This window comes from Colletotrichum karsti, assembly GCF_011947395.1.
Source record: "Colletotrichum karsti strain CkLH20 chromosome Unknown Scaffold40, whole genome shotgun sequence".
NCBI classification, from domain to species: Eukaryota; Fungi; Ascomycota; class Sordariomycetes; order Glomerellales; family Glomerellaceae; genus Colletotrichum; species Colletotrichum karsti.
Window position 1 is genome coordinate 404,003 of NW_024065940.1, and position 25,329 is coordinate 429,331.

Below are 25,329 nucleotides of genomic sequence, written 5' to 3' on the forward strand. Positions count from 1 at the left end.
CCACGTGCTTGCGCCTTATTGCTGACGATACAATATAATGGAAGCTATTTTAATATGCAAAGGTTATGGGATGGTTGCAATATTGAGCGATTGGCGAGTCAGGCCACGAAATCGGCTACTCTTCCGGATTAGCACCGATACCCTGCTTTCCTCCACAGGACTAGGCGATAGGCTAGGACCAGGGGTTCGTTTCGAGAAGATGGAGAACTGGTCCCCAGAAGGGTTCCCGCGTCCAGAGCGAGTCATCTTCCCATGCAGTAGGATGCCATCTTGGAGCATCTTGGTATCCGCATCGGATGACAAGCAGGAAACCCGTCCGCCAACATCAAGGTCCAAGGTCGCCGGCATCCCCACCAGGGGCTGTGATACCCCCATGTGGGACGTTTCGAGATGGGCGCGGCCGGTACATCAAAAACGTGGTGTGCCCCGTCTGAGCAACCTTGGAAGGGAAGCCCTGCCCCTCTGTTCTGGTTCTTGTTGTTCGTGATGCCATTCTGGATTTCATGACGGCGCCGCGCGAGAGGCCGTCGTGATGGTGTTCCAACTCCCGTCGGCTGTCGACGCAGACGCCGCCGGGGTCATCTTCTATTCTTTCGTCTGTCTGATAGCCAACATCCTGTTGGTGTGGCTTACCTGGACTCACAATGACAGGACGAGCTGTAGGTTCACATCCTCTTCTGGAACTAAAGGCTTGAGTAAAAGACCATTTGGACTAACCGTTGTGCTTCACAGATATCGCTTGCATTGCTTATGCTACGCTCATCGTCACCATGACGAGCATTGCTCAACAATTTTACGACTACGCATACTGGAGGGACATCTTGACCGATCAGTTTTACTACGCCAGGGACAATGCCGACAACGCGGAAGTCCAATATCACAAGGGTTCTCGGGGTGTCAAACTCATCCTCAGCTACATCCGTAAGAATGGCTTTGGTGCAAAAGGAAAAGATCAGTCTCTGATGGATGGCTTGCAGGAATCTTCGGCTTCACTATTGAATCTACTTTTGTTTTCTTCTTGTAGGTGGATTCGATGTCATCGAGATGCTCGGATGCTGATCTCAAACAGCGCTTTGTCATTAGCAGCCAGTGTATATGGCTGGTTCGCGACGACACCAAGGACCACTCGTACCATCTCCATCATCGGCAGGGTCCTGCCCTTTATTCTTACCGCCCTAACCGTCGGCTTGATGCACTCGCCGGTGGCACAAGGCTCATTTCTTGTATACATGGTCATTGCTAATTCTCAATGTAAGCAGCCCGCTTTGTTTTTCATATACAGTTGTGAAAGGCGAGATGGCTAACCAGGATCACAGTCGTGCTCAGCCTGTTGGGCAGTGCTATCCTACTACTTATGATCTTGTTCAAATACGTCCATTCGCGCCGAAACCTTCAAACCTGGAACGTACTTTATGGCAACGCAGCATCCCTCACAAGCAGCAATGCCCACAGCAGCAAGTCTCGATCTGTCTGGCTCGGAAGCAGTGGCGGTGGTCGAAGTCGGGCATACAGCGGCGCTGGCGCCAACAACACCTACGACAGCTGGCTTGTGATCCGACTTTCCATCGCGTTCGCGGTTCTTTGGTAGGTCCCTCCCAGACGAGATCTTAATACGAGGAAGCAGAGTCCTAACACAAACACAGCGTATTCGAGTACACAAACGTCATCCCACGCATCGCGGCAGCAAGCCATACCGTTGACAGCGCAGACGACCTGGCGCCCGACCTAAGTGTCAAACGAGCATTATCCAGCGTTCGAGGTTATGTTTCCGGTGTCACCCCGAGTCTGGTCGCGTTCCTGGTGTTCGGAACGACGAAGACATTCCAACGAAAGATCTACGAGACATTCATTCCGAAGCGGTTCCAGAGGAAAAGAAAGCCAAGGAAGAACTTGTCGATTTCCCTCGGCAACTCCAGGCCTTCTCCGCACATGCCGGCGTCTCAGCGACCGGTCCAGCAAGTTGACGAGTTCTCACTCAACGACATGAATCCGAAGTTTACCACGACGGTCAACTACAGCCCTCAGTACCCGAACGATGGCAACGTCAGCCCCAGGGTTCCGCATGGCGCACATTCGAACTCGAGAGTAAACACACCGAGGTACACGCCTAGTTATACTCCTAGCTACGCTCCAAGTCACGCACCGAGTCACGCCCCTAGCAATGCGCCCAGCCATGCGCCCAGTCAGGCCACTACAATGTCCTACCACCAGCAACCGAGCCCCAGTCTACACCCAACTCCCCTGCGCCCACCTCGACCGATGACGGGATTAAGCACGATCAGCCCGAGCCTACACTCCAAATTTTCGAGCAACGGTCGGCCAGAAACGAGGGATAAGGCTCTCCCGAAGCCTCCGCCTAACGAGCGTGAATACCACGGGAGGTATAGGCATCAAGGGTACTAGACGTGCCTGCGAGTGGGTTTTATGGGTTTCGCGGGTGCGGCCCGTGTACTTTGCATGACATGAGCATATTTCCTTGTAATAGAGTATAGATAATAAAACACTTCAAAAGATTTAAGAATGGCGGTTCAGAGTGATGTGTCGATGATACCGTAGGCCTACGGTCTGCCTTAGACATATGTTGACTGGCTTGCCTGCGATCAATCTGCGTTCCCACGGGCATGAATGTGTTCCGCAATCTTCGACTTGTTTGTTCCAAACGCCGTCTCTACTCCAATTTGGGGCCTGCACTTAGGTATGTATGCCCAATCTGAGCGCAGCTGCTCTTTTTAAAGGATGAGCTTACTTTCAATGCCCGGGATTCCTTACCGGCAACTCCGGGCCAAATGTGGGACCACCACGGAGCTCGCTCGGCAAAGTCCACGGCACGCGCGGCATTTGTTGGAGTGTGTGACCGCCGGACCCCCGATCTTCATAATTCTCGTTCGCCCATTCCCCATAAACACGTCATTTCCCGCAAACCTTATTCGCGATCCTTGCTGGAGGTCGGTCGATGATTGCCTGGTTGGGTTAAAATAGGCGGAAGTAGGCTGAATCATGCGTACGGCCTCACGGCTGTACGTATAAAAGCATTCACATTTCGACACTGATCAGGACAGCTCAATATCTCAGCAAAACGACATCAAGAAATTCATCTTTCTCTTCAACTCGAATATTTTCGTCACAATGGTAGTCGTTGCTGTAGCTGGAGGCACGGGAAGCGTGGGCAAGACCATTGTCGAGCAGCTTCAGCTCAGCCAGAAACATGAAGTCATCGTCCTCGGTCGCAAGGTACTCATACCTCCTACCTTATAGGGAGCTCTCGACTGATTTCACTCACAGATACCAAGCAAATCGTCTGCAGATGCCCCTCACTTTGTTGAGGCTAACTATGAAGACGTTGACTCCTTGATCAAGCTTTTGGAATCTCACAATGTCGATACGATCATCAACGCCATCATCCTCCACGAGGGCACCCTTCAGGCCCAACTAAATCTAATTGAGGCTGCGGACAAATCAAAGAATACGCGAAGATTCATTCCGAGCGAGTTCGGAGTCATCACGACCCCAGAGTACGCCCTACTTCTTCCGCCCTAGCCCTTCGGCCCCTTCGAAGAACACGGAGCTGACCCGGAAATAACAGTCTAGCAGAGACCGAGCCTGATTTCGCCGCGTTGCGGATCAAGAGTGCCGATGCGCTGAAGGCTTCTGGGCTGCAGTACACGCGCTTCGTGAACGGTTTCATGATGGATTATTGGGGCATGCCGAACATCAAGACCAACATGGCCCCATACGCCTGGGCTGTGGATGCAGCAAATCGCCGAGCTGCGATTCCCGGTTCGGGCGACTACACCGTCAGCTTAACATACTCTGTCGATCTGGCCAGATTTATCGTCCGGTCTCTGGACTCTCAGGACTGGCCCGAATGGAGCGTCCTCGCGGGGTCGGATCTCACCATCAACCAACTCTTAGCGGCGACCCAGAAAGTCCGCGGTAAGTTCTTATTCTTCCCTGGTTGTATGGATGGTTGCTTACGTGAATAGGAGGGGATTTCCACGTTGTCTACGATGCCGAAGAGAAGCTACGGAACAACGAGGCGACATTACTCGTCGGTGACGGAAATGTGGCGAGGGAGTGGGTAGACATGACTGCCCAGTTCGGCAGGTTTGCTGTGGACGGTCGGTTTCATATGCCCCTTCAGAATCGCCTCAATGACAAGTACCCCGATATCCATCCTATGACTATCGAGAGGCTTCTGCGGGAGGCTTGGACGGACAAGCCATAGGATTCTCCCAGTTGTATTATTGAATAAAAGTTGCTCATAACTTCGGACCTATGATTCTTCGCCTCTTACCTCAAGCTTTGATGCCTTACCTGTAGTCTAGGTAGACCCGGAAATGCAAGAAACTAACCATCACATTGTCATTAACTTGGAGTTTACAGTAAGCTGAGTACCAGTTTAATGTGCGAATATCAAATGTATTCAGGTCACAAGCGCAACACCAGCTACCCAGAAGGACCACACTCATGCGTATGCTAGATGTCCTCACTTCTTCTGCGTATGCTAGAGTCAATAGCAAGTTTGAACCACCTCATGTATTCAAACAGCTGGCTGATTCCACGTGTGATGCAACATCACAGCCTTCCCACCCGGGTTTTGAGCCCTTGAAGAAGCGTAAACTCCGCGCTCTGGTGCGCCACTGGAATTCCATGGTATATTTTCAGTTGCTTAAACCAAAGCAAATTCAGTCTTCTTCCCGTTCTTCCGCACGCACATGCGTATGTTTCCCTTTGAAATTTCGCGCGTCCTGACTTCGGGCCTTCTTAATTTACCCAGACGGGCACACCGACTTTGATAAGGTTGAAAACAATCTCCCAGTGATTCCTACACGCCATCCTGTCTTCGGAATCATTTTCTTCTTCCACGTCGTCCAAAAGTCCGTTGGCCTTATCATCTTCCATATCTTTAAGCCGCATCTTGCCATTCATCATGAACGGGCATTCACCGTGGTCGCATGTCCACATGGTGTTGAGTAACAACTTATTGAAGTGAGGGAATAGCCCCTTCTTGAAGTCGCCGGCGAAAAGCTCGAAATCCTCCTTCAGGTGGTCAAAGTCGCCGTCCAGGGAGAACTCCTGCAGCGAGTAGGGAATGGTCCGCAAGATTGTGAGAGGCTCGCAAATCAGGCCGTTCAAGAACAAACTCTCCAGGTTCTTCAGAGAAGCCAGCGAAATGTCTCTGTTGTCTGCGTGCATATCCGCGTCAAAATATGTCGTGATGTAGAGTGACTTCATGGTGTCCGCGTGCTTTTCCAGGGCCAAGATCACCGGAAGTGGGCTCCCCGTTTCGAAGGTGACCTCCAAGTTCTCCAGCCTCTCGCATGAGTTGATGGCACGAACAAGCCACGTTGTCCCTTCCAGAAAGTCGTTGCCAATGACGAGGGTGGTCACGTGGCTCCAATCAATATCTCCTTCGTTCATCTTTGTGAGCAGGTTCGCTTGGAAAACTTCGAGACCCGGTGACAGGTTTAGAAGACGACAAATGTCGGACATTGGCGGCGGGTGGTCACTGGGTTCCACGAATGAGCCGAACTGTTGGAAGTGTTCCAGTCGATGTGATGATCGCACCGGGATGCTGCGATAGAAGCTTGCGTGGTACCCAATGGTATCCACGTACTTGACGCCGCTGGCTTTCAAGAGGATAAGCCCGGCCAGAGTGCCAGCACTCTTTTGCTCAGCAGCGTCCCAATCGCTTGGCAAGCTCAACCCAAGGCCTCTCGCCAGGTCCTCGACGAAGTCGGTATCTTCGCGAGAATAGACAAAAGCCTGATCGTAGGCACGCCAGTCGATTCGAACTTTTTCGACACGGGATCCTAAATATGGATTCTCGTCGAGGTTTCTAAGGAGGGTGATGAGGGACGGGCCACTTTGCCGCCCGAGGTCGATTGACTTGTACAGAAACGGTATGACGTCTGTGTGAAGTTGGCGACAGGTTCGGGAGATGGAGCTCAACGTTTTCGATAGTCCGTATGGCTCGTCTGGCGGGCCCATCATTCCATAGCCTTCAACTTCCGGATCCGCAAAAAGCCAATCGACTATCTCATGTAGAAGCTCACGAGGCAGCTTCAGGAGCGTCGCCATTGTTGCGCCGGGTGAAGCTGATATGGAGCGACCCGCACGCCTTTAGAGAATAGAATCAAAAAGCGAAAGGCCTCGCCAAACTGTATTTGTCGTGATCTAAGTTGCTCACACGGCTTGGTTTTGAAGTTGGGAGCGGATGATCCTTGGATATCGTCGTTGGGAATTTTTCGATGGTTCCACGTGACTAAGAGAAGATATTCTGTGGTGGCACCGATAGATACATATTGCGATACAGAATACATGCAGTATGATTCTAAGCGAGGCGGCCTACCAAAACGAATTCACAATTATGCACTTTTGTCATTTAGAACTGTAAATACAAAATCAACATAACGCGCAATACAATGCAGCAACCCTGTTTTTTTGTCTTCTTTTTCTGTTCGAAGTCTGCCATCTTACATTGCGACTGGGCTCTTTAGTAAGAACGATGCGGTTTTGCTGCGTGGGAGATCTATTACCAATTATGGGTAGTTCATGGATCCTAGCTAACATAACATGGACCGGGAATTCCTACAGCATTGTTCAGTTGCTCAATGGGCTGGGCGTGTTGATCCCGGACTGGCAATTTGACCACCCAATCATCATTTATTTGAAGTAGACGCAAGAGACGCCATTCTGGGTTCCTCAAGTGGGACTTGACGCATCAAAAACTGTAACCTTTGCATCATGCAGCGGTTTGATTGTGAACATGACTACTACGGTACCACCCCAAGCATGATGTCTGACTCTACAGAGGCAGTCGTTCAGCAAAAGGATCCATTGAAGTCTGACCCGAGAGCCGCATACCCGCGTAAGCAACTACTACCCATCACGCACACAAATGTACCTTGCGGCCACCGTCTATGGTGGAAATGCGATGATCGTGTGGACCTTGCTTGAAGGTGACACAAAGCTATCTGGCTCAGCGGATATCGGTAAATTTTGATTCGTGGGGCTCAACTTGAATAGCCTTCCTCACCTGTTCGGGTGTTCTCCTACATGCGGTAAAATCGGCACATTTGATTTCGGGCCCTCGGCCATCTACCACTAAACAGTAAGCTGACTGCAGCTTGCACCTCAACAATGTCAAGACTGGTTACACAAGGTAGCATTCATCATTTGTGAATTTTGATCCGTTACGACGTCCTGGCAAGATGATCTATGGTCGTCATGTTGACTTGGCAATTCCGCAAAGGGCGTTTGCAAGTATATTTACGCGAAGGGCCCAAGAATTGAACATTATAAAGCACGACGGCTTGCTGCTCTGTGCGCACGCATCAAGCTCACCGTTTGAGATCCCTTTTCAAGATTTAGCAATTGTCACAACTCGTCCCCTGTGGCAATGGGAGACTCATCACTTGTTCTTGGCTTTGCTGCCACTGTTCTGGCCATACTTGTGGTCCATCAGCTACTCCAGGTAAAGAAAAACATCAACCGTCAACCCCTCCCACCCGGGCCAAAAGGACTTCCTATTGTTGGTAACATCCGAGATCTTCCTCAGCCAACACAGTTCGGGGCACGCCATTGGCAAAAACACAAAGATTTATATGGTACGAGATTTGCTTTATATCATTTGAAGATTGCCTTCGATGGATCTGACATTATACAGGTCCCATCAGTTCCGTGACGGTGTTCGGAAAGACATTGGTCATCATCAACGATCCCGAAATCGCTTTCGAACTTCTTGACAAACGATCGTCCGAATTTTCCTCGAGACCATCCACCGTCTTCTCAGGTCAACTGTGAGTGCATACTCCTTTAAGCTGTCGTCCTCTGTAGAAGCGCCGGTTGATCGATGCTGACTACTTGCCCAGTGTGGGTTGGGAACACGCAACCGGAGGTTTAAAGTACGATGACACACTACGGCTTCACCGCAAGGTCTTTTCCCGCGAACTCGGTACCAAAACTGCCGCGGCCTATTACAACACCTTGCAAGAGGCAGAGGTCGGCCACTTCCTCTTGCACCTCCTCGACAGCCCAGAAAAGCTCACCGAGCATATCGCTAAGTAAGTCAAACTCATAAAATCGAAGGTGGAATTACTAACACCCCCGGTTACAGAGAAGCCGGTTCGGTCATCCTCAGCATCGCTTATGGCTACAACACGGATCAGTTCAAAACAGACCGATTGCTTCAGATGATGAATGATGCAATGGAGCACTTTGCGTATTCAGCTGCACCGGGAGCCTTTCTTGTCGATATCTTTCCCCTACGTAAGTCAAAAACCTCGGCTTCCTCTATGTGACCCGGCATGCCCGGGCATGATCGGTTAAACTAAAGTCGAGGCCAGTTCGCTATGTTCCCGAATGGTTCCCAGGCGCCGGTTGGAAGAAGCTTGCCAATAAATGGGCCGCCGAGTTAAGACAGACCGTCGAGGTTCCTTACCAATTCGTCAAAGATCAGATGGACGCGGGCAAGAGCAATCCCTCATACCTTTCACGCGCCATCGAGAGCAACCCAGAGGACTTGTACAATAACAAGTGGACCGCAGCATCACTTTTCAGTGGCGGTGCGGATACGGTCAGGCTGAAAACTCTACAACCTCTGAAGCAGAGCGAGAAGCGATAGTGCTAACGTATCTCAGAGTGTGGCAGCAATCGCTGCGTTCTTCCTTGCCATGACGAAGTTCCCGGACGTACAGAAGAAGGCACAGGAAGAAATCGATCGAGTGATTGGCAGTCAGCGCTTGCCAAATGTTCATGACCGGGAAAATCTCCCGTATATCGAGGCTGTTGTGATGGAGGTCCTGCGATGGCATCCCATTGGACCCATGGGTCTCCCGCATGCAAGCTCAGAGGATGCTGTCTATGGTGGCTACCGAATTCCGAAGGACTCATACTTGATGCCCAACATCTGGTAAGTACTGGTGACGACTCATGCTTTTGCAGCTTGGTCGTTGAGCCTTTGCCCAAGCCTGAAGTTGAACGTGCATCCGGCTTCCATCTTGCCTTCTAGATAAGCTGCTGACACCTCCAGGTGGTTTACCCACGACCCTGACGTTTATTCTGATCCCTTCGAATTCCGACCGGAAAGATTCCTGCAGAGCGAGCCAGAGACTGACCCACGCAAATTCGCATTTGGCTTCGGCCGGCGCGTTTGCTCTGGGAAGATGCTCGCGGAGACGTCTATGTATCTTAACTTTGCGCAATCTCTGGCCGTCTTCAATATCAACAAGCCTATTGACGATGACAACGTGGTAGAGCCGGGAATGATGTTCCTCCCAGGTATCATCAGCCACCCGGCACCCTTCAAAGTTTCAATCACGCCGAGGTCGCCGCATCACGAGAGGTTGATCAGATCGATCGAAGAGAAGTTTCCGTGGAAGGAATCAGACGCCAAAGACTTGCAATTTTAAATTGGAAATCGTATTGGGAATTTAGGCTGGCTTCTTCGTTGCGAAACCGACTACTTAATGGGAACCTGATGAGACAATGGGGATTTGATTAGGCTATCTGGGGCGTCACCGACAGGTCCACAGCGGCTGATGGTCGACGCATGACATGCGAGCTTCGTCGCATTCTTCTCATTGAATGATATCGGAGTATCCAGTTTCGCAGCTTCTTCTTTGCGACTTACAATCCAATCAAGTCATGCTAATCTTGCCCAAATCGAAAGTTGCAGCTTTCGCCGACAGGTCCATGTTGAAACAGTGGGATACCGGTAACACATCATGTCCAGCCGCATCCAGCTTTACACTGAGCCAAGCAAGCCCAACTCGGATCGCGGCTGCGCAATAACAGCAATTAAGCCTGGAGATCCTTGCGCTTATCAACTGCCTCCTGTTTGAAGTGATGTTCGCGGTCGCACTTCGCGGGTGGTTGTGGGGAAAACCTGAGACGTCAACATGGCCATCTCCGGGGCTGAACAGGGCGCAACCAGGGTGTTCGTCTCAACTGCCTCCTGATTCGTCTCATCGCGACCCAAAGTTGCAGTTGACCCCTAATAAGCTTCATCTGGAGGGGAAATCTTAAAAGAAACCTTCGTCCGCGGCTCTTCGAACTTTCGATCGTTCTCATCAACAACCTGCGAGCGGGATATTTCACTTCAACTGTTTATTTTCGACGACTATCCTGGCTGGCCAGACTTCCGCGACTTCCGCAACACAATCGTTCACCAACCAAACCACACGAATCCAAGCCACATCCTCACGACCACCGTCAATATGAAGTTCCAGGCCATCATTGTCGCTCTCGTCAGCGCCATCTCTGTTTCAATGGCTGCCCCGTTGCCGCAGTCCAAGTCGGTCCCCGCGAAGGAAAACAGCGGGGGTCGCGTCGTCCTGGATGGCGCTCAGTGCAGCCCAGTCCAGGGCCGTCTCGTCTGCGATGACGGATTTGGAAACACCTTGTAAGTTGCGATAAGGAGAACTCTCGTGTTTGTGGGTATTTGCTGATTGACTTGGAAGCTTCGCCGACGACCCGTTCTCATCTTAAGTTCTTGACAAGATGAACGAGACGTACTGCAGGAGGGGAGGCTGTCTGGCTGTAATGAGGAAGTAGCGCCAATTCATAGAACAAGTCGTGCCGCTCAAAGAGGCCGTTGAATAAAATCACTTTGGTTTCTTCGACACACGGACATGATTAAGCTGTCTTAGTGATGTTATGAATCTTGAGTTGTATGACTAACTGCAAAATCATGTCACTGCGGTCTGCACCCATCCCACTTCAAACGCAAACATTATGCTCACTGCCTTCTGCCCACTCGTTTTTGAGCCAACTGACACGATGATGAGAACGCCTTTGATCGAGCAGCTGTCATCTTGGGCCAACAGGGTGGACCGAGCTACAGTGGGGCGTCTTGCTAAGCAATATAGATGTTAATAGCCCGCTCGGCACGATAACAAGCCTCCCTGGCGCAATGGTTAGCGCGCTGGGCTTTTACGAGGGCGTCCGCGTCCGACGAAACCTAGAGGCTGTGGGTTCGAGTCCCACGGGTGGCGATCTTTTTGTCTGTTCCCCAGATTTCGAGCGGACCAGTCTCTTTTTTGTTCCTCGAGCTGCTGATCATCTTTCCCCGCCTCTCGCGGAGGCATAATCGCTCACCCCTCAACATGGCACATCCCTAGACACAGCCTGCTTAGCTATCACATTTAGACAACTCTGAGATCAGGCGCACTCAACGTAAAAAATTATGAGAGCGGCTGCAATTGTTCAGAAAGGAACGTCTTTCGAGACACAAGACGTCGAATTGCCAGGCCTGAAGGAGCATCAGGCATACGTCCGAGTTGAATATGCTGCCTTCAATCCCACAGATCGTGCGGCACTCTTTACTTTACATCGTCTTCAGGCAGTCTTGGGGATGCTGATGAGTTTACAGGATTGGCCTTGGACGTAAATGCCTTTGGGGACGGCGCTGTTCTTGGCTGTGATTTCGCCGGCGAAGTATTTGAGACTCATCCGAGTGCGACCAAGTTTCGGAAAGGGAGCCGTATTGCAGGTTTCGTTTGGGGCGGTAAGTTCGAGGACTCTCATGTGACTAGAAGTGTTCTGACTTTCCATAGGAGAGATTCCGGGACTAGGAGCTTATTCGTGAGTCACATATCACGATGCATGAAGTATCGCGATGGAAATTTAATGAACACGGCGACAGGACATACACGATCGCCGACGAGCGCTTGTCTTTCGAGATTCCCGACAATATCGGTAGTGCCGAAGCAAGCTCTATTCCACTCGCCGCAACCACGGCCTGGCTCGCCTTGTTCTCGCCTGATTGTCTGGGTCTTGCCAAGCACCAAGATGCAAAGAAAACCCCTCTACTCATTTGGGGCGGAAGTTGTGCGTCCCCTTGAAAATCCATCGTCTGTCGCTTTCGATGTCGCTGACGATATTCGAAGCTGTCGTCGGGCACTTCGCGATCCAGTTGGCAAAGATGTATGGTTATGAAGTCGTCACCACGTGTAGTCCCCGGAACTTCAATCAGGCTAAGTTATCCGGGGCCTCTCATGTCTTTGACTACAACGATGAACACGTTACAGAAAAGATACGGGCGTCTGTTCCGGAGTTGAAGTATGCCTTCGACACTATTGGCAATAGGACATCATCTGCTACTGCTGCGACGGCCCTTCAGGGACAGGCTGGACATCTCTGCACCGTACGCCCAGGAAAGGCGAATACTGAGAATGTGCCATCGACTGTGCACGTCTCGGATGTGTTCGTTTTCACGGCGTTTCCGACCGCTCATACATATCGTGGGAAGGCCCACTGGCCGGTGAGTCCTCTCGGTTTTAGGCAGATGCACCGATTCGAATGAGGTGCAGAACTGCAAGAAAACGTCCTCTCACTGACGATAAACGTACAGATCAACATGCCAAATCATGAGATGAGCGTCGAGTTCCACAATCAGATACCAGGCCTTTTGAGTGAAGGGAACCTTAAGCCTCCGGCCATTGATGTCTTGGGCAATCTCAGTCCAGAAGTGATAGAAGAAGCCATGAACATCAATAGAGATGGCAAGATCTCAGGTCAGAAGGTAGTTTTCACCGGCTTCGAATAAATGTTCGTGATAGACAAGGGTCATGGGCTAGCGCCCTTCAACGATCGTGAGCACATAAGAAGTAGCAAAGAGATTGTCTAACTTGAGCTCATTGGTAGCTGCTTGTATCGTAACGTGACATAATTAGAGTATCATGGCGCCCGTTAATGAAACCGCTTTAGATCTACCACGGAGGAGAGAAGAAGTCTTCATGTGAGCAAAACACATTGGTGACGATGCGTCTTGCATCTTCGGAAGATCTTTTGTATGTTCTACCGGAGCACAATGAAATGCCGCTGGCCGAATTCAATCAGAAAATAAACCCGCCCCTGATCGCTAACGTTGATCTTATCTTGTTTCGTGTCCGATTGCTCCGATTCGGCATTTCGGCTGAACTAGACTCGCCCATGGCACTTTCCGTCTGACGGGCTTCTCATCCTGCCGCCTAAAGGATCCGTCAGCACCAATGACAAGCGACTAAGAAGTTTCCGAGGGCAGAGTAAATGTCTCCGAGCCCAATTCGGACATAGGTCTCACTCTTAAGCCTTTGTCGTCTCACCAAGGGGTGTTAGCTGCTCGACAGCTACGTAGAGCTCGCTGATAAAAGAATGCGAAGCTCCCTCCGCGGGGTGCTCCTGATGGCTGAATCAGATCTCATTTGATGAATCGTAGCTCAAGACCTTTTACATGAACATTGATTTTTGAACCACAATATGGCCACAAACGAATCGCAAACACCAGTCGGCAAGCATGTTGGCATTATTGGCACCGGTGCAATCGGACTGGCTGCACTTAAGAACCTCAAGGAGCAGGGCCTACAGGTGACTGCGATTGAGCAGAACGATTTCATCGGAGGAACCTGGCATGTGACACCAAGGAAAGGGCAGACTACCGCCTTGCCCTGGACTACGTTCAACACGTCAAAGCAGTGTGTAAGTTGATACGGATGCCCATCTGAGTCGAAGGAATAACTTCTCACGATCGCCCTACGCAGTGTCATTTCACGGATTTTCCGTTTCCCAAAGGTAGAACAAAACCGGTCATGACAGAGATCACCTTGTTTTATCTGTACTGATACTGGTCTAGATGCACCGACCCATCCTCCCGCGAAAGACGTCGAAAACTACCTCGAAGCGTACGCCAAGGAGTTTGACCTCTTACGACACGTGGAATTTTCAAAGAAGGTAACCAAAGTCGAGCGCGATGAAGAATCCAATAAGTGGAAAGTGTACACCAGAAACACCAAACCCGAATCCGGCGACGCAAACACGAAGGACGAAGAGCAAACTTTTGACCGGCTAGTCTTTGCGACTGGCATTCTTAACGCCCCGGTCGATGTCAAGATCAAGGGTATCGAAAAGTTCGAGGGCGAGACGATGCACTCCAGGGATTTCAAAGAGCCACATCTCTATGAGGATAAGAACGTGCTTGTCGTCGGCATCGGTGCTACTGGGGCCGACACGCAGTCTTTCTTAAAGAAGGCCAAGGCTCGTTCTGTTTACCTGAGCCACCGCGGCCAGTACTACCTGGTAAGATCTGGAAACTGCGCGAATCGAACAGGCAGCTTACTTTACCTCGCATAGTTACCCCGAATGGCAGAAGGGAAAGCGTTCGATCACTCGATGTCACTTCGCGCCTTGACAATCATTCGAGCCCTTGGAAACTGGTGGCCCCGAGGTTGTGCGATGCTCATGCAGAAGGCTTTGATAAGTGCTCGGCAGAAGGCTTGGCCCTGGCTCAGCGAGCACCCATCATTCAAGTCTCCTCGTCAACTTGATGGCATTGAGCACCGTATCCCTCTCTTCTCTGACGATCTTGCGGACAACCTCAGGGACGGTACAACCAAGGCCGTTACCGGCGTCCGAGAGATCTCTGGGCCGAAGTCCGTGACCTTGACTGACGGCACCGTACTCGATGACATTGACGCCATCATCATCTGCTCAGGATACCACTACGACTTCTCCCTTATCAAAGGAGCCGGTAACCCTGTTGATCCGAAAAAGGCGCCAGACAACTACAAGCGCATCAACGCAGCCAAGTACAAAGACCCACACGACGGCTTTCCTCGTCTGTACCGCGGCTTTGTCTCCGAACAGTACCCCGAATCGCTGGCCTTCTTGGGCCACTTCCTCATCATGGGACCGCCCTTCGTGGTGTACGATCTCGCGACGATGGCTTTGGGTAGCTTGTGGAGTGGCGCGGCACCAACCCCTACTGGCCAGGAGATAGCGCGAGACATTAACAACCATTACAACACGGTGGTGGATACCCTCGGGCGCGGGCCGATGCCGCACATGGGAGCCCGGATGTTCGGCAGCGAGACGTACGAATGGCTGAACAAAACCGCTGGGACCGGGGTGCTTGAAAGATTAGTGTGCTTCAATCTCGAGGCATGGAAGCTGTGGTGGAGTGGTCGCAAGTTTTACAACTTGCTTGTGGACGGAGTTAATTCGCCTCCGGTGTATCGGCTCTTCGATACGGGGCGGGGCCGGAAGGCTTGGTCCGGAGCTCGGAAGGCCATTGAGGCCAATAACGAAGACGTGAAGCAATTGTGCGAGAGGTGGAAGAAGGAGAACGATGCTAAGACGAAGTAAGCTGGTGAACTAATGTAATTCGCGACCAAGAGTTTTATGCTCGCATCGGTAGTATTATGTACGATGTATGAGAACGCGGTTCTTTTCTGTTATCCGAGAAAGGAGATTGTGTTTATCCGGAGGCTCAACTTCTTTCAAGGTCATCATCTCGCACGTGAGTGGTCCTTCTCCGCATCATCTGATGGTCATCCGTTGAAGGGTGTTGGAGTAAGATCTCCCCCACCTACTCGCCGTCACGACATCACGGAGCTTGATAACGCCATCGCCGGCAAACATTGCGATCCCCGCAGTCGCTCCCTCGCACTTTCACAAGGCAGAAATAAAAAGCAGCGCCGAGAATCAAATATCAGCGGCTAACTGAGAAGGAGATAGCACAGCCAATTCAAATCGCCTCGTTTCATTATCCCGGCCGACATGGCGACCGTCACTATTACCCGCCCCGTCCAGCCGGACATTCAGTATGCCCCGGACCGCCAGAAGTGGCAGGCCCGTGTAGCGCGCCGGCTTGGAGAGTCCGATCTCCCGAAAGCCGTGCCGGCTGGGTTGCCGACAGAGTTTAAGAGCGACCTGGTGTGGGAGGGTTCTACGCTTGCCAAGGATTACGACTGGACATACGTCCTCGGCTCTGAGCAGCTGGATGAACTAGATGCTGCTCTGGCTCACTTCAAATGTAAGAATATCATCAATCGCTCAGTTCTGATGAGAACGTCGCCGACTAATGCCATTTAGCCTTGGGATTGCCGCTAGGTCACATCAGCCAGGAGACATTTCCACTGCCTAAATTGCATTCAGAACTACGAAAGTTGTCATATGAACTGCACAACGGTCACGGTTTCTTCGTGATCCGTGGCTTACGTGTTGATGAACACACGAGAGAAGAGAACATCATCATTTACGCGGGTCTTTCATCCCATATCGCTCCTCAGAGAGGCCGCCAGGACAGACAATACGACGGCAAGCCGGCCGACGTCGTTCTTACTCATATCAAGGACCTCACCCTCACCAAAGAAAAGGGCCAGATCGGAAGTCCTGCTTATACTGCGGATAAGCAAGTCTTTCACACAGATGCTGGTGACATCGTATCGTTGTTTGCGCTTTCCACTGCCGCGGAGGGCGGTACCAGCAAACTGGCCAGCATTGCGAGGGTTTACAATGAGATAGCCAAGTCTCGCCCGGATCTCATTCACACACTTACTCAAGATTGGCAATTCGAGGTGTAAGTCTTCCCGCTGTGGTGAACTGACAATTACGTATCTCTAACTGATGTGATATCTGCCCAGCTTCGGCAAGCCTGAAAAGTCGTTTACTTCTCGCCCCCTCGTTCACTACCAACCCGCCACTGCGACTACCCCGGAGCGCCTAGCTGTCCAATACGCCCGTCGATACTTCGTCGGCTACGGAGCCCTGCCTCGAAGCCACGAGATCCCGCCTATTAGCGAAGCACAGGCCGAGGCCCTGGACACGCTCCATTTCCTGGGAGAGAAGTTCGCGGTCTCGTTGGATTTTCAGAAGGGCGATATCCAGTATGCCAACAACATGGGCATTTTCCATGCTCGAGACGGCTTCACCGATACGCAAGACCAGCAGTGAGCCTGATCCCAACTCTGTTTTGACATGAGAAACGTTGCTGACGATGTTCATCTTGCGTTGACTTAGGAGACACCTGTTGAGACAATGGCTTCGTGATCCCGAGTACGCGTGGGAAACACCCGAGCCGCTGAAGGAAAGGTGGGCTCAGCTGTACGAAGGCATCACGCCAGAGGCACAGGTTTTTCCTCTTGAACCATTCATTCGAAGTGAAGGGAACAAGAGCAAAGGTCGAGATTGACGGAACTCTTGCATGGATGTGCACGCAATTACTACTAAGAGTCTGGGCATCTGCTGGTTTAGAAGCTGCCGTCCTAAATAGTCAAACCGTCAGTCTGGGTCCCAAGACCGAATGATTGGGGGTGCGTGAATGTTCTCTCGCAAAAGAGCGAGACCGCCACCCGAGAAACCCGTCTCGGTACAATCTTAAGCCACGCCAAGACACCAGAACACGAGCTGGCCAGCCAAATCCTTGGTCCAAGAGGCACAGAACGTTCAAATGTGACATTGTCTCACCCGTGATGGCGTTCGTGGTCTTATCGGTTGGTCGTGATAGCAAGGGCCGGGATAGGGTTGCACTCAAAAAGTAGCTTATTGTACTCCCCGGCACCATGTCACCCACGAACGGGCGCCCGCGTTGTTAGTGTAGCTGCAACGGTCGTCATGATCGACCAGCATTGCGTGCTTCTTGGCTCTGGCTGACATAGGAAGGTCGAAGTTCATCACCCTGCCCCAGTGGCCAGCCGTCGTGGATTTTGAAGGGAAAAAGGAAGATCATGCCATTCTTGCCCCCTCTTCGCGACAGTTAGACGTTCGGTTGGCGCTTGGCATCTAAACGCATCTCATGGGCCTGAGGTTAGCATGTTTGATAGAGTGATGATGGTCAGCTCGTCCGATGTTTAAAGACACTGCGGTGGAACGCAACGAGGTTGTTCCCCCAGTCAGTTTTCTCCATCCCCCGCAAGACGCCATTCCATCTTCTTGAAGGCGTTACCTCAATCCTGACGTGCGGGTGGCCAGTCGACATCTTGTCAGCCAGCCCACACGGTTATTCAGTGGAGCAGATCTTTAGCTGCGTCTTCAGTCGATCGCCGTGCCGAATTCCGGATTAACGAGGGGATGGTATTCTCGAAATTTACGTCCCGGTTCGGGACTCACGATACAAGCGTGCCCGAACGTGGCGTTGGCGATGTCGAGACATCTGACTCCGAGCACTCGATCATCCGCGATGGAGACCTCGCTTACACGCTCGCAAAAGGAGGCAACGGATCCAAGCCGGCGTACCAAGAAGCTGTGGGAGCGCCGGTGGAAAGACACTCGCCCTTGGGCTACCATGTTGGCTGGATTACGGTCATCTTCCTCAACGTCAACCAGATGATCGGAACCGGTATCTTCTCGACGCGTAGGGCACATGATAATCGCTACTCTGAGAACGATGATGGCTGACGGTTTCACGATAGCTGCCTCTGTGCTCAGTGGCACCGGGTCCGTTGGCCTGGCTTTCATCTACTGGACCATCGGTTTCTTGATGGCACTTGCCGGTCTGAGCGTGTACCTCGAACTCGCGAGTTACTTTCCGAACAGGAGCGGAGCGGAGGTTGTGTACCTCGAACAATCATACCCGCGACCCAAGCACTTTTTCCCGATCGCTTTTGCGGTGCAGTCGGTTCTGCTTTCCTTCAGCAGCAGTAATGCAATTGGTATGAAATCCCAAGTTTCCACGGACGAATTCAGTGACTTATCTGCTGTAGTGTTGTCGCGATATCTTTGGCGCATCGCCGGAAAGACCCCATCTGCATGGGAACTCAAAGGTGTTGCCATTGCCGCCTACACCTTCGCGGTCATTTGCGTCGTCGCTCACAACAAGTATTCCCTCTGGGCCACGAACATCATCGGTGCTATTAAGATCATTACGCTGATCTTCATCTCCATCACGGGTCTTGTCGTTCTCGGAGGCAACGTCGACCACATCCCGGACCCCAACGCCAACTTCCGAAACTCATTCGAGGGAACCACCGACAATGGAAACGACCTCGCAACTGCTCTTGTCAACATCATCTTCTCGTATACCGGCTATTCCAATGCTTTTAATGTTGTGAACGAAATCAAGAACCCTATTCCTGTGCTCAAGCGTCATGCCACGATCTCGGTCGTGGTCGTAGCAGTACTCTACATGTTCTGCAATGTTGCGTATTTCGCCGCTGGTAAGATGGAAGGCCCCAATTTGATGATGTAGGCATGTTCTGATTTGAATTTCAGTACCCAAGGCCGAGTTTAAGGGAGCCAAGGAGATTGCCGCTGCCATCTTTTTCACCAAAGTCTTCGGCACCGGACCAGCTGAGCAAGCTCTCAACTTCCTCGTCTTGCTGAGTGCGTTTGGTAATCTTCTGGGTGTACTAATCGGCTCTTCGCGTGTCATTCGTGAGATTGGCCGGTAAGCTTTCTTCGTCATAACACGTCAGACTTTTCTAACACCCATTTTATAGCCAAGGCGTTCTCCCCTGGACTGAGTTCTGGGTCAACACAAAGCCATTCGGAACCCCGATCGGACCCTACTTCCTCAAGTGGATCATGACGTTCATCATGATTGCGGCCCCTCCAGCGGGAGATGCCTTCCAGTTTGGCAAGTTTGATGAATGTCTGCTTTGAAGTTTGAATGCGTTATTAACCTTTTCATAGTCATCAGCTTAAAGACATATCCCGACGGTCTATTCCACCTCGCTATGGCCATCGGCGTCTACCTCATTCGCATTCGCCGCAAGCGTGCCGGGCTTGGACGCACTGAATTCAAGTCATGGCATGTTACAGTCATCTTCTTCATTCTCCTCCAGGTGTATATCCTTGCCATGCCGTGGTGGCCTCCCAAGGGCGGCCCCTATGCCGGTAGCGTCAGCTTCTGGTACGCCACATACTGCGTCGTTGGTATCGCCATGTAAGTTGAATTTCATGACTCCTCTTCGCCACATATACTTACACATCTCCAGTATGATCGTCTGCTTCCTCTACTATGCCGTCTGGATGTGGCTTCTGCCGAAGTGGCGAGGGTACAGGATCCGTCCTGAGATTCTTGACGTCACGGACAATGGTGCCAACACCCACCGTCTCGTGAAGGTGCCTCTATCCGACTTGGCACAGTGGGATGCTGAGCACGATGATGCTGGAAACCTACGTCGCAGGCACGTTGTGGGGTCGCAAAGCTCTTCCAAGGGCGACGCCGAGGTTGCGGTTGTTGGTGATCATGGAACAACGATCAAATACTGATACTAGAGACTCCGTAACAATTATCGGCCTATCTTACATGAAAGCTGGTTCTACACGCAAAAAGTATATTGCATCTTAATAAGACGCTCATAACTGACATTGAGCTTGCCACGCGACTAAACAGTCAGTTCCTGAGTCTCATGAATTGAACGTTTTGGCCTCAAGTATGAGTCATCCTAGGCCTAAACCAACGAGGAAGAACATTTAGGCAGCAATTGTGGGCTGAGACGTGTAATTGGCTCCTGAACCTTGTCGTACTCTTGATTTAATGTTGGTACTCATCGGCTGGTCCTCATCTTCTCGTTGAGACCCTCGAGTCACTTGCACTCAATAAGGAGCACCAAACATCTTGCCTGTAGTACGTGAAGAATTTCAACGTGCTGCTAAGTTGTCTGTCTTACCATATCGAGTCAATGACTTCTCTCATCAGCCTGCCTGTCGAGGTCCTCGACCAAATCCTCGGTTACTTAACCCCGCACCAACAGCTTCATGACATCAAAGTTATGAAGCCGAGTATCGAGAACATCGCCTATCAACAAGACAAAAAGTTCAAGCTCCCAGGTCTTCTCAACCTTTCTATTACTTGCAAGACTCTGGGCCGGATGATTCAGCCTATCATATTTCATTCCTTTGTTCAACATGACAATTTCTGGAACAACGACGATAGTCCACCAGCTTTCTTGCATCACCTTGGGAAGTTCCTCAGGACCCTCGTCGAGCGACCCGACTTAGCTCAAGTTGTCCAAATTGTCGACATCGAGATATTCGATCAGCGATGCGATTGCTGCTACAACACCCTAGATCGTATGACCGAAGAAGAGACCATCTGGATCGCGGAGTACTCCGCAAAGACCGGTCTTCCAATGGACACATCAGACACATCAACGATTGCAACACTTGCAACACAGCGCGAATCAAACACGTGGGACTCTTGGGACGTCGCCGAGGCATTGATACAGAATCTTCTTCTCATGACACCAAACCTCTCGCGGCTGAATCTCTGTCTTCCCCGAGACTGGAATTTCAAGCCGCTGATGGAATGGAGCCGACACATAGACTTGAAGACGGGAAGCCGCCCGGAATTCCTCCAAAATGTCCGGCACATGGAACTGGAAATTCAAGTCGACGACTCCAACGACCGGTACATGTGCGACGAAGATGAAATGCCGGGAGTGGGACACGAGATTCCTAGTCCTATCGAACAGCTACTAGTCGATGCTGCGCCGAATGTCGAAGTCTTGTGTTGTAGCTCCGGAGGCCTCGCAGGCCCACGGCAGTTTTCAAAGCTCGATTCTCTGCAGATACTCATGAAAGGCTCATGGATTGATATGCTGTCGCCCATGATGAACAGTCTTCCCCCTCTCAGACGTTTCAGTTATAAAGCCACGAGTAACACGTGCCCTTTCCCTCAAGAAGTTCAAGATGCTCTGGCACCGCATCGCGAGAGTCTGGAATATCTCGATATTGTCATGGAACCTTGGATTGGGACGGGTAGATCGTCAAGAGTCAGATCGTATCAAGTATCTTCTTTTCGGGACTTCACCGCCCTCAAAACCCTCAATCTGGACGGAGCTGCAATTTGGACAGATCCTGGAGAAGACGGAGAATATCCCGGCAGCGTGCAGTCAGATCCAGACTTGCTGTCCAATCTTCTACCTCCATCCTTAGTAGAGTTGCATGTTGAAGGGGACTCGAATCAGGATGAGGAATACGAAGATCACTGCTTCAAGTCTCTTGCCCGGGCTATGGCCGGCGGAAACTTTCCACATTTACGATTCGTATCTTGGCATGCCGGAGACAAGGCACTGACCATAGACACAGAGAGCGCTCATAAGGTATGGGATGATGGTAACAGGTGGAGAAGAGACGTTCCGCATCAGAGTCGAGGCTCAAGTTGGGCTCGGCATCGGGCTCAGTATGTGTATGCTTTCCCTCAGTGGATGGCTTCATACAACCAAGCTTTGTTAGAGGAATTTCCCGGCTGCCCATACCCAGAGGCGCTAGAGAAGCTAAGTAGCAGTTACGGGCTGTAATGCATGAATAACAGCATGGAAATACTATGGAAAGTTTTGCCATTCTTCGAGGGAGGCTTGAGACACCGTATCTTTGAATCTGGTATGTTGACTGGTGTTGTTAAGTTCTTGCGATTAATTCATGTTGCGCTCCAGCTGGGCAATTATATCTGAAGAACTACAAATATGTCGCTGAAACATTTTGTCACGAAGGGGTCTCTTTTTATGCCTCGATATGTACATTTGCCGGCAAGTGTTCTCGTGTCGGCATCTTTGGACCAATCGGGGCTTTAGCCGGCATCCATTACTAAATTTCGAAGACAATGTCTCCGCATTTCCCGGACACTTTCTCAACTTCCCTCCCCTCGGATCTTTTTATTGACACATACAGGAAACCCTCAATCACAACTGGTCGTTAAGACTCACCGCTCCTACATACCAAAATGCCTCGTCGAACTCTCAGCAGTAGCGCGGAGCAACGAACCATTCGTGGGTCCTGCGAGACTTGCAGTACGTTCAGCACAGCCATCGGAGACTTTGCGCACGAATCACTGACGATTTGATAGGAGTGAAGAAGATCCGATGTCCTCGCGAACAACCGGCCTGTTCAAAGTGTCTGTCGTCCGGTCGTGAGTGTCATTACTCCCTGCAAAAGCCTATGGGACGGCCAAGGTCCACACGCCAAGCGACTCGTCCGCAACGAGTCCTATCGAAACATGTTCAGACGGAGAGATCTCCATCGGCAAATATTTCCGGGATATCTGAGGCGATCACGTCAAGCGCCGGCACGGAAACTCCGCCAGACCTCGGCAATGAGTCGACTCTTAGCGCCGCCGCCAATATTCAAGTGGGCATGGAACATGATGGGTTTGAAGTACACCAGTGCCTCCTAGACCTGGGAAACCCTGCGCGGTGAGCAGTCTCCTTCATACAACCGGATGTATTCTGCGGCTTGAGAACACAGACTTACTGACGTGGGTCCAAATACAGAAATAGATCAGACATAGTCTCCGAAAGCCAGGCCGCTTTCCCCCCTCTATCGACCGCGATTCAGCCATCTTCCGGCGGTTGTGCCTGTCTCTCTGTTCTTTATCTTCTCCTCGAACACCTACGAGTGAAAGATCAGCTCACAGCGCCGAATGACTTTGCGCTTCTGCGTAATACCATCGAATCGGCATCCGATGTTCTCATCTGTCAAAAGTGCCCTCAGCGGTACTTCTCCATTGTCCAGAACACCGCCTTACTCGGCGTGCTATGCCTTTGCGTCGCAGAATCGTACCACAGAATTCTGAGAGCGATCGACGAGGAAGAGAAGAGATCAATTACTGCTGGGGAGAAGAAGCAGCTTGGTGTGTTTGACGTCGGAAGCCAGGAAACTCAGCTTTCGCAGGCGGACACTCCGCCTCTTTACTGTGTAGAGGTCTCACCAGACCAGTGGAGGAGCGTAATGCGGAAGCTGGTCAAGGCCGAAGTATTCGGAGTGGAAGGTAGAAGGGAAAAATGCCTGAAGGGCTTTATATCCCGATTGGAGCAGCGTCAGCGTCGATGGCACCAAACTCCACCTGCGCCGGACTGCCCTCCCAGCTACCGATCGCTTTGTGGTGCTTCGGAAAGAGAACCGACTTGTTTGAAGCTCATTGACAATTCGAAAAGACTCATAGCTTTGCTTGAGTTGTAGCTGGACTCGGCTAAGCTGGTATAACACTCGGGTTTGTGAAGTATCCGACAGGCGGAAACTTACCGGAGCAAGGTACGAAGTATCCGGATTCCAATATTGCCGCGGAGCACATCCCTATCCTCTACTTTGTACTGGCCCGGATGAAAGGAATCTTAGTTAGATATAGAAAAGACTACATAGCACTTGCAATATCTTTTTAACTTCTTCATATAACACCACATTCCTTAAACACCATTCGTTCAATTTGGTATCCGTGCTTCAAACACTATCCAAATCAACCTGTTTGTGACAAGATGGTTATTCAAGCTTCGGTCGAAATGGCGACAGATAGCAGTCAGCTCAAGGACTTACTTGCTCCTCAATCTTGTTCACTTCAAGACGAAAGGCGGCAAATGGACCTCGTTGAATTTGAGTCCCCCTTCGACCCCCTCCATCCGCACAACTGGTCGTTCATTCGTCGATGCTGGCCTACGTTCATGATGACTGCATTCAACGTTGTGGTCACGATCTCCAGCAGTATCTTCGGCCCCTGTCAAGAGGCTGTTGCGAAAGAGTTCGAGGTCAGCGAGCAAGTGGCTATCTTGGGGACGTCACTGTTCTTGCTCGTAAGCAGACTCTCCACTTTGAGGCTCTATCTAACATTCATCATCGTCAACAGGGCTACGTCTTCGGGCCTCTCATCATCGGGCCATTATCAGAGAAATTCGGTCGGAAATACCCCCTTATCGGCGGCGTCGCGCTATCATCCATCTTCGGCCTCATGCCAGCGCTCGGCAAAAACATCGAGACAATCCTCATCGGCCGATTTCTGTCGGGGTTCTTCGGTGTGGCACCCATTGCTGTAATAGGGGGTGTTATTTCCGACTGCTGGGACGCGGCTGGCAGGGGTGCTGCCATGGCCACCTGCGTCTGCTTCATAATGTCTGGACCAACAATCGGGCCCATCATCGGCGGTGCAATGATCGAAAACTCGATCAATTGGCGATGGACGATGTGGCTTGTCTGCATTGCCGGATTCGCCTTGTGCCTGCTTGGGTTGCTGACCATGGAGGAGTCTTACCCTCCGAGGATCTTGCAACTGAAAGCAAGATCACTGCGGAAGGAGACTGGTACCTGCAATATTCGATCAGCTCTGGACAACGAAGGCATGCAGATGAATTACATTGTCCGGGTATACTTGATCCGACCATGGCGTAAGGACCTTCCCGCCCACTTCAACTTGCGTCAACGCTGAGTCTAATCGTTATGAGCATACAGGGCTATTCTTCACTGAACCAATACTGATATTCATCATTATATATAATTCTTTCATCTACGGGCTCATGTTCCTGTTCTACCAGTCCTATCCTATTGCATTCGGGGATGTCCGAAGATGGAACATCAAGTTTTCGACACTGGCCTTGACAGGCATCGTCGTTGGCGGTATCATAGGTACCATCGTCGTCATTGTATGGAACGAAACAGTCTTTAAGAAGAGGTATGCGTCAAGAAGTGGGAAGTTCGAGCCCGAAGAAAGGCTACCGATCATGATATTCGGAGCATGCGTCCTCCCAGCCGGACTGTTTTGGAGCGCATGGACGTCGAACCCGAGCATTCCCTGGCCAAGCCAAGTCTGTGCCGGTGTACTGATTGGGTGCGGCATACACATCATCTTCATCCAGAGCTTCA

The 25,329-nt window shown here is 51.2% G+C and overlaps 6 protein-coding genes across 6 annotated transcripts; 5 read left to right on the plus strand and 1 right to left on the minus strand.

Moving 5' to 3' along the window:
* Nucleotides 1-532: 532 nt before the first annotated feature.
* On the plus strand, nt 533-4,225 carry CkaCkLH20_10463 (glycoside hydrolase; the record flags this gene model as incomplete). The annotated part of the gene is made up of 10 exons (XM_038893177.1): nt 533-659; nt 733-921; nt 978-1,020; nt 1,070-1,251; nt 1,317-1,584; nt 1,644-2,099; nt 3,060-3,231; nt 3,283-3,512; nt 3,584-3,933; nt 3,987-4,225. 10 exons carry the CDS (start codon nt 533-535, stop codon nt 4,223-4,225), a joined length of 2,256 nt encoding a protein of 751 aa, XP_038741587.1.
* Nucleotides 4,226-4,764: 539 nt separating this feature from the next.
* On the minus strand, nt 4,765-6,081 carry CkaCkLH20_10464 (uncharacterized protein; the record flags this gene model as incomplete). Its single annotated transcript, XM_038893178.1, has 1 exon — nt 4,765-6,081. The coding sequence occupies one exon, from the start codon at nt 6,079-6,081 to the stop codon at nt 4,765-4,767; it is 1,317 nt and encodes a 438-aa protein (XP_038741588.1).
* A 1,321-nt stretch (nt 6,082-7,402) lies between these two features.
* On the plus strand, nt 7,403-9,413 carry CkaCkLH20_10465 (cytochrome p450 oxidoreductase; the record flags this gene model as incomplete). Its single annotated transcript, XM_038893179.1, has 7 exons — nt 7,403-7,610; nt 7,670-7,802; nt 7,875-8,066; nt 8,120-8,271; nt 8,349-8,578; nt 8,643-8,914; nt 9,035-9,413. The coding sequence occupies 7 exons, from the start codon at nt 7,403-7,405 to the stop codon at nt 9,411-9,413; spliced, it is 1,566 nt and encodes a 521-aa protein (XP_038741589.1).
* An 807-nt stretch (nt 9,414-10,220) lies between these two features.
* On the plus strand, nt 10,221-12,550 carry CkaCkLH20_10466 (zinc-binding oxidoreductase; the record flags this gene model as incomplete). The annotated part of the gene is made up of 6 exons (XM_038893180.1): nt 10,221-10,405; nt 11,349-11,509; nt 11,559-11,586; nt 11,648-11,832; nt 11,892-12,265; nt 12,356-12,550. The coding sequence occupies 6 exons, from the start codon at nt 10,221-10,223 to the stop codon at nt 12,548-12,550; spliced, it is 1,128 nt and encodes a 375-aa protein (XP_038741590.1).
* A 692-nt stretch (nt 12,551-13,242) lies between these two features.
* Nucleotides 13,243-19,971, plus strand: CkaCkLH20_10467 (uncharacterized protein; the record flags this gene model as incomplete). The annotated part of the gene is made up of 14 exons (XM_038893181.1): nt 13,243-13,461; nt 13,524-13,554; nt 13,616-14,058; nt 14,113-15,119; nt 15,501-15,793; nt 15,853-16,339; nt 16,404-16,709; nt 17,877-18,112; nt 18,171-18,410; nt 18,462-18,914; nt 18,970-19,144; nt 19,197-19,348; nt 19,390-19,642; nt 19,695-19,971. 14 exons carry the CDS (start codon nt 13,243-13,245, stop codon nt 19,969-19,971), a joined length of 4,572 nt encoding a protein of 1,523 aa, XP_038741591.1.
* A 413-nt stretch (nt 19,972-20,384) lies between these two features.
* Nucleotides 20,385-24,895, plus strand: CkaCkLH20_10468 (polyamine transporter 4; the record flags this gene model as incomplete). Its single annotated transcript, XM_038893182.1, has 3 exons — nt 20,385-21,112; nt 24,176-24,266; nt 24,320-24,895. The coding sequence occupies 3 exons, from the start codon at nt 20,385-20,387 to the stop codon at nt 24,893-24,895; spliced, it is 1,395 nt and encodes a 464-aa protein (XP_038741592.1).
* Between the last annotated feature and the right edge of the window lie 434 nt (nt 24,896-25,329).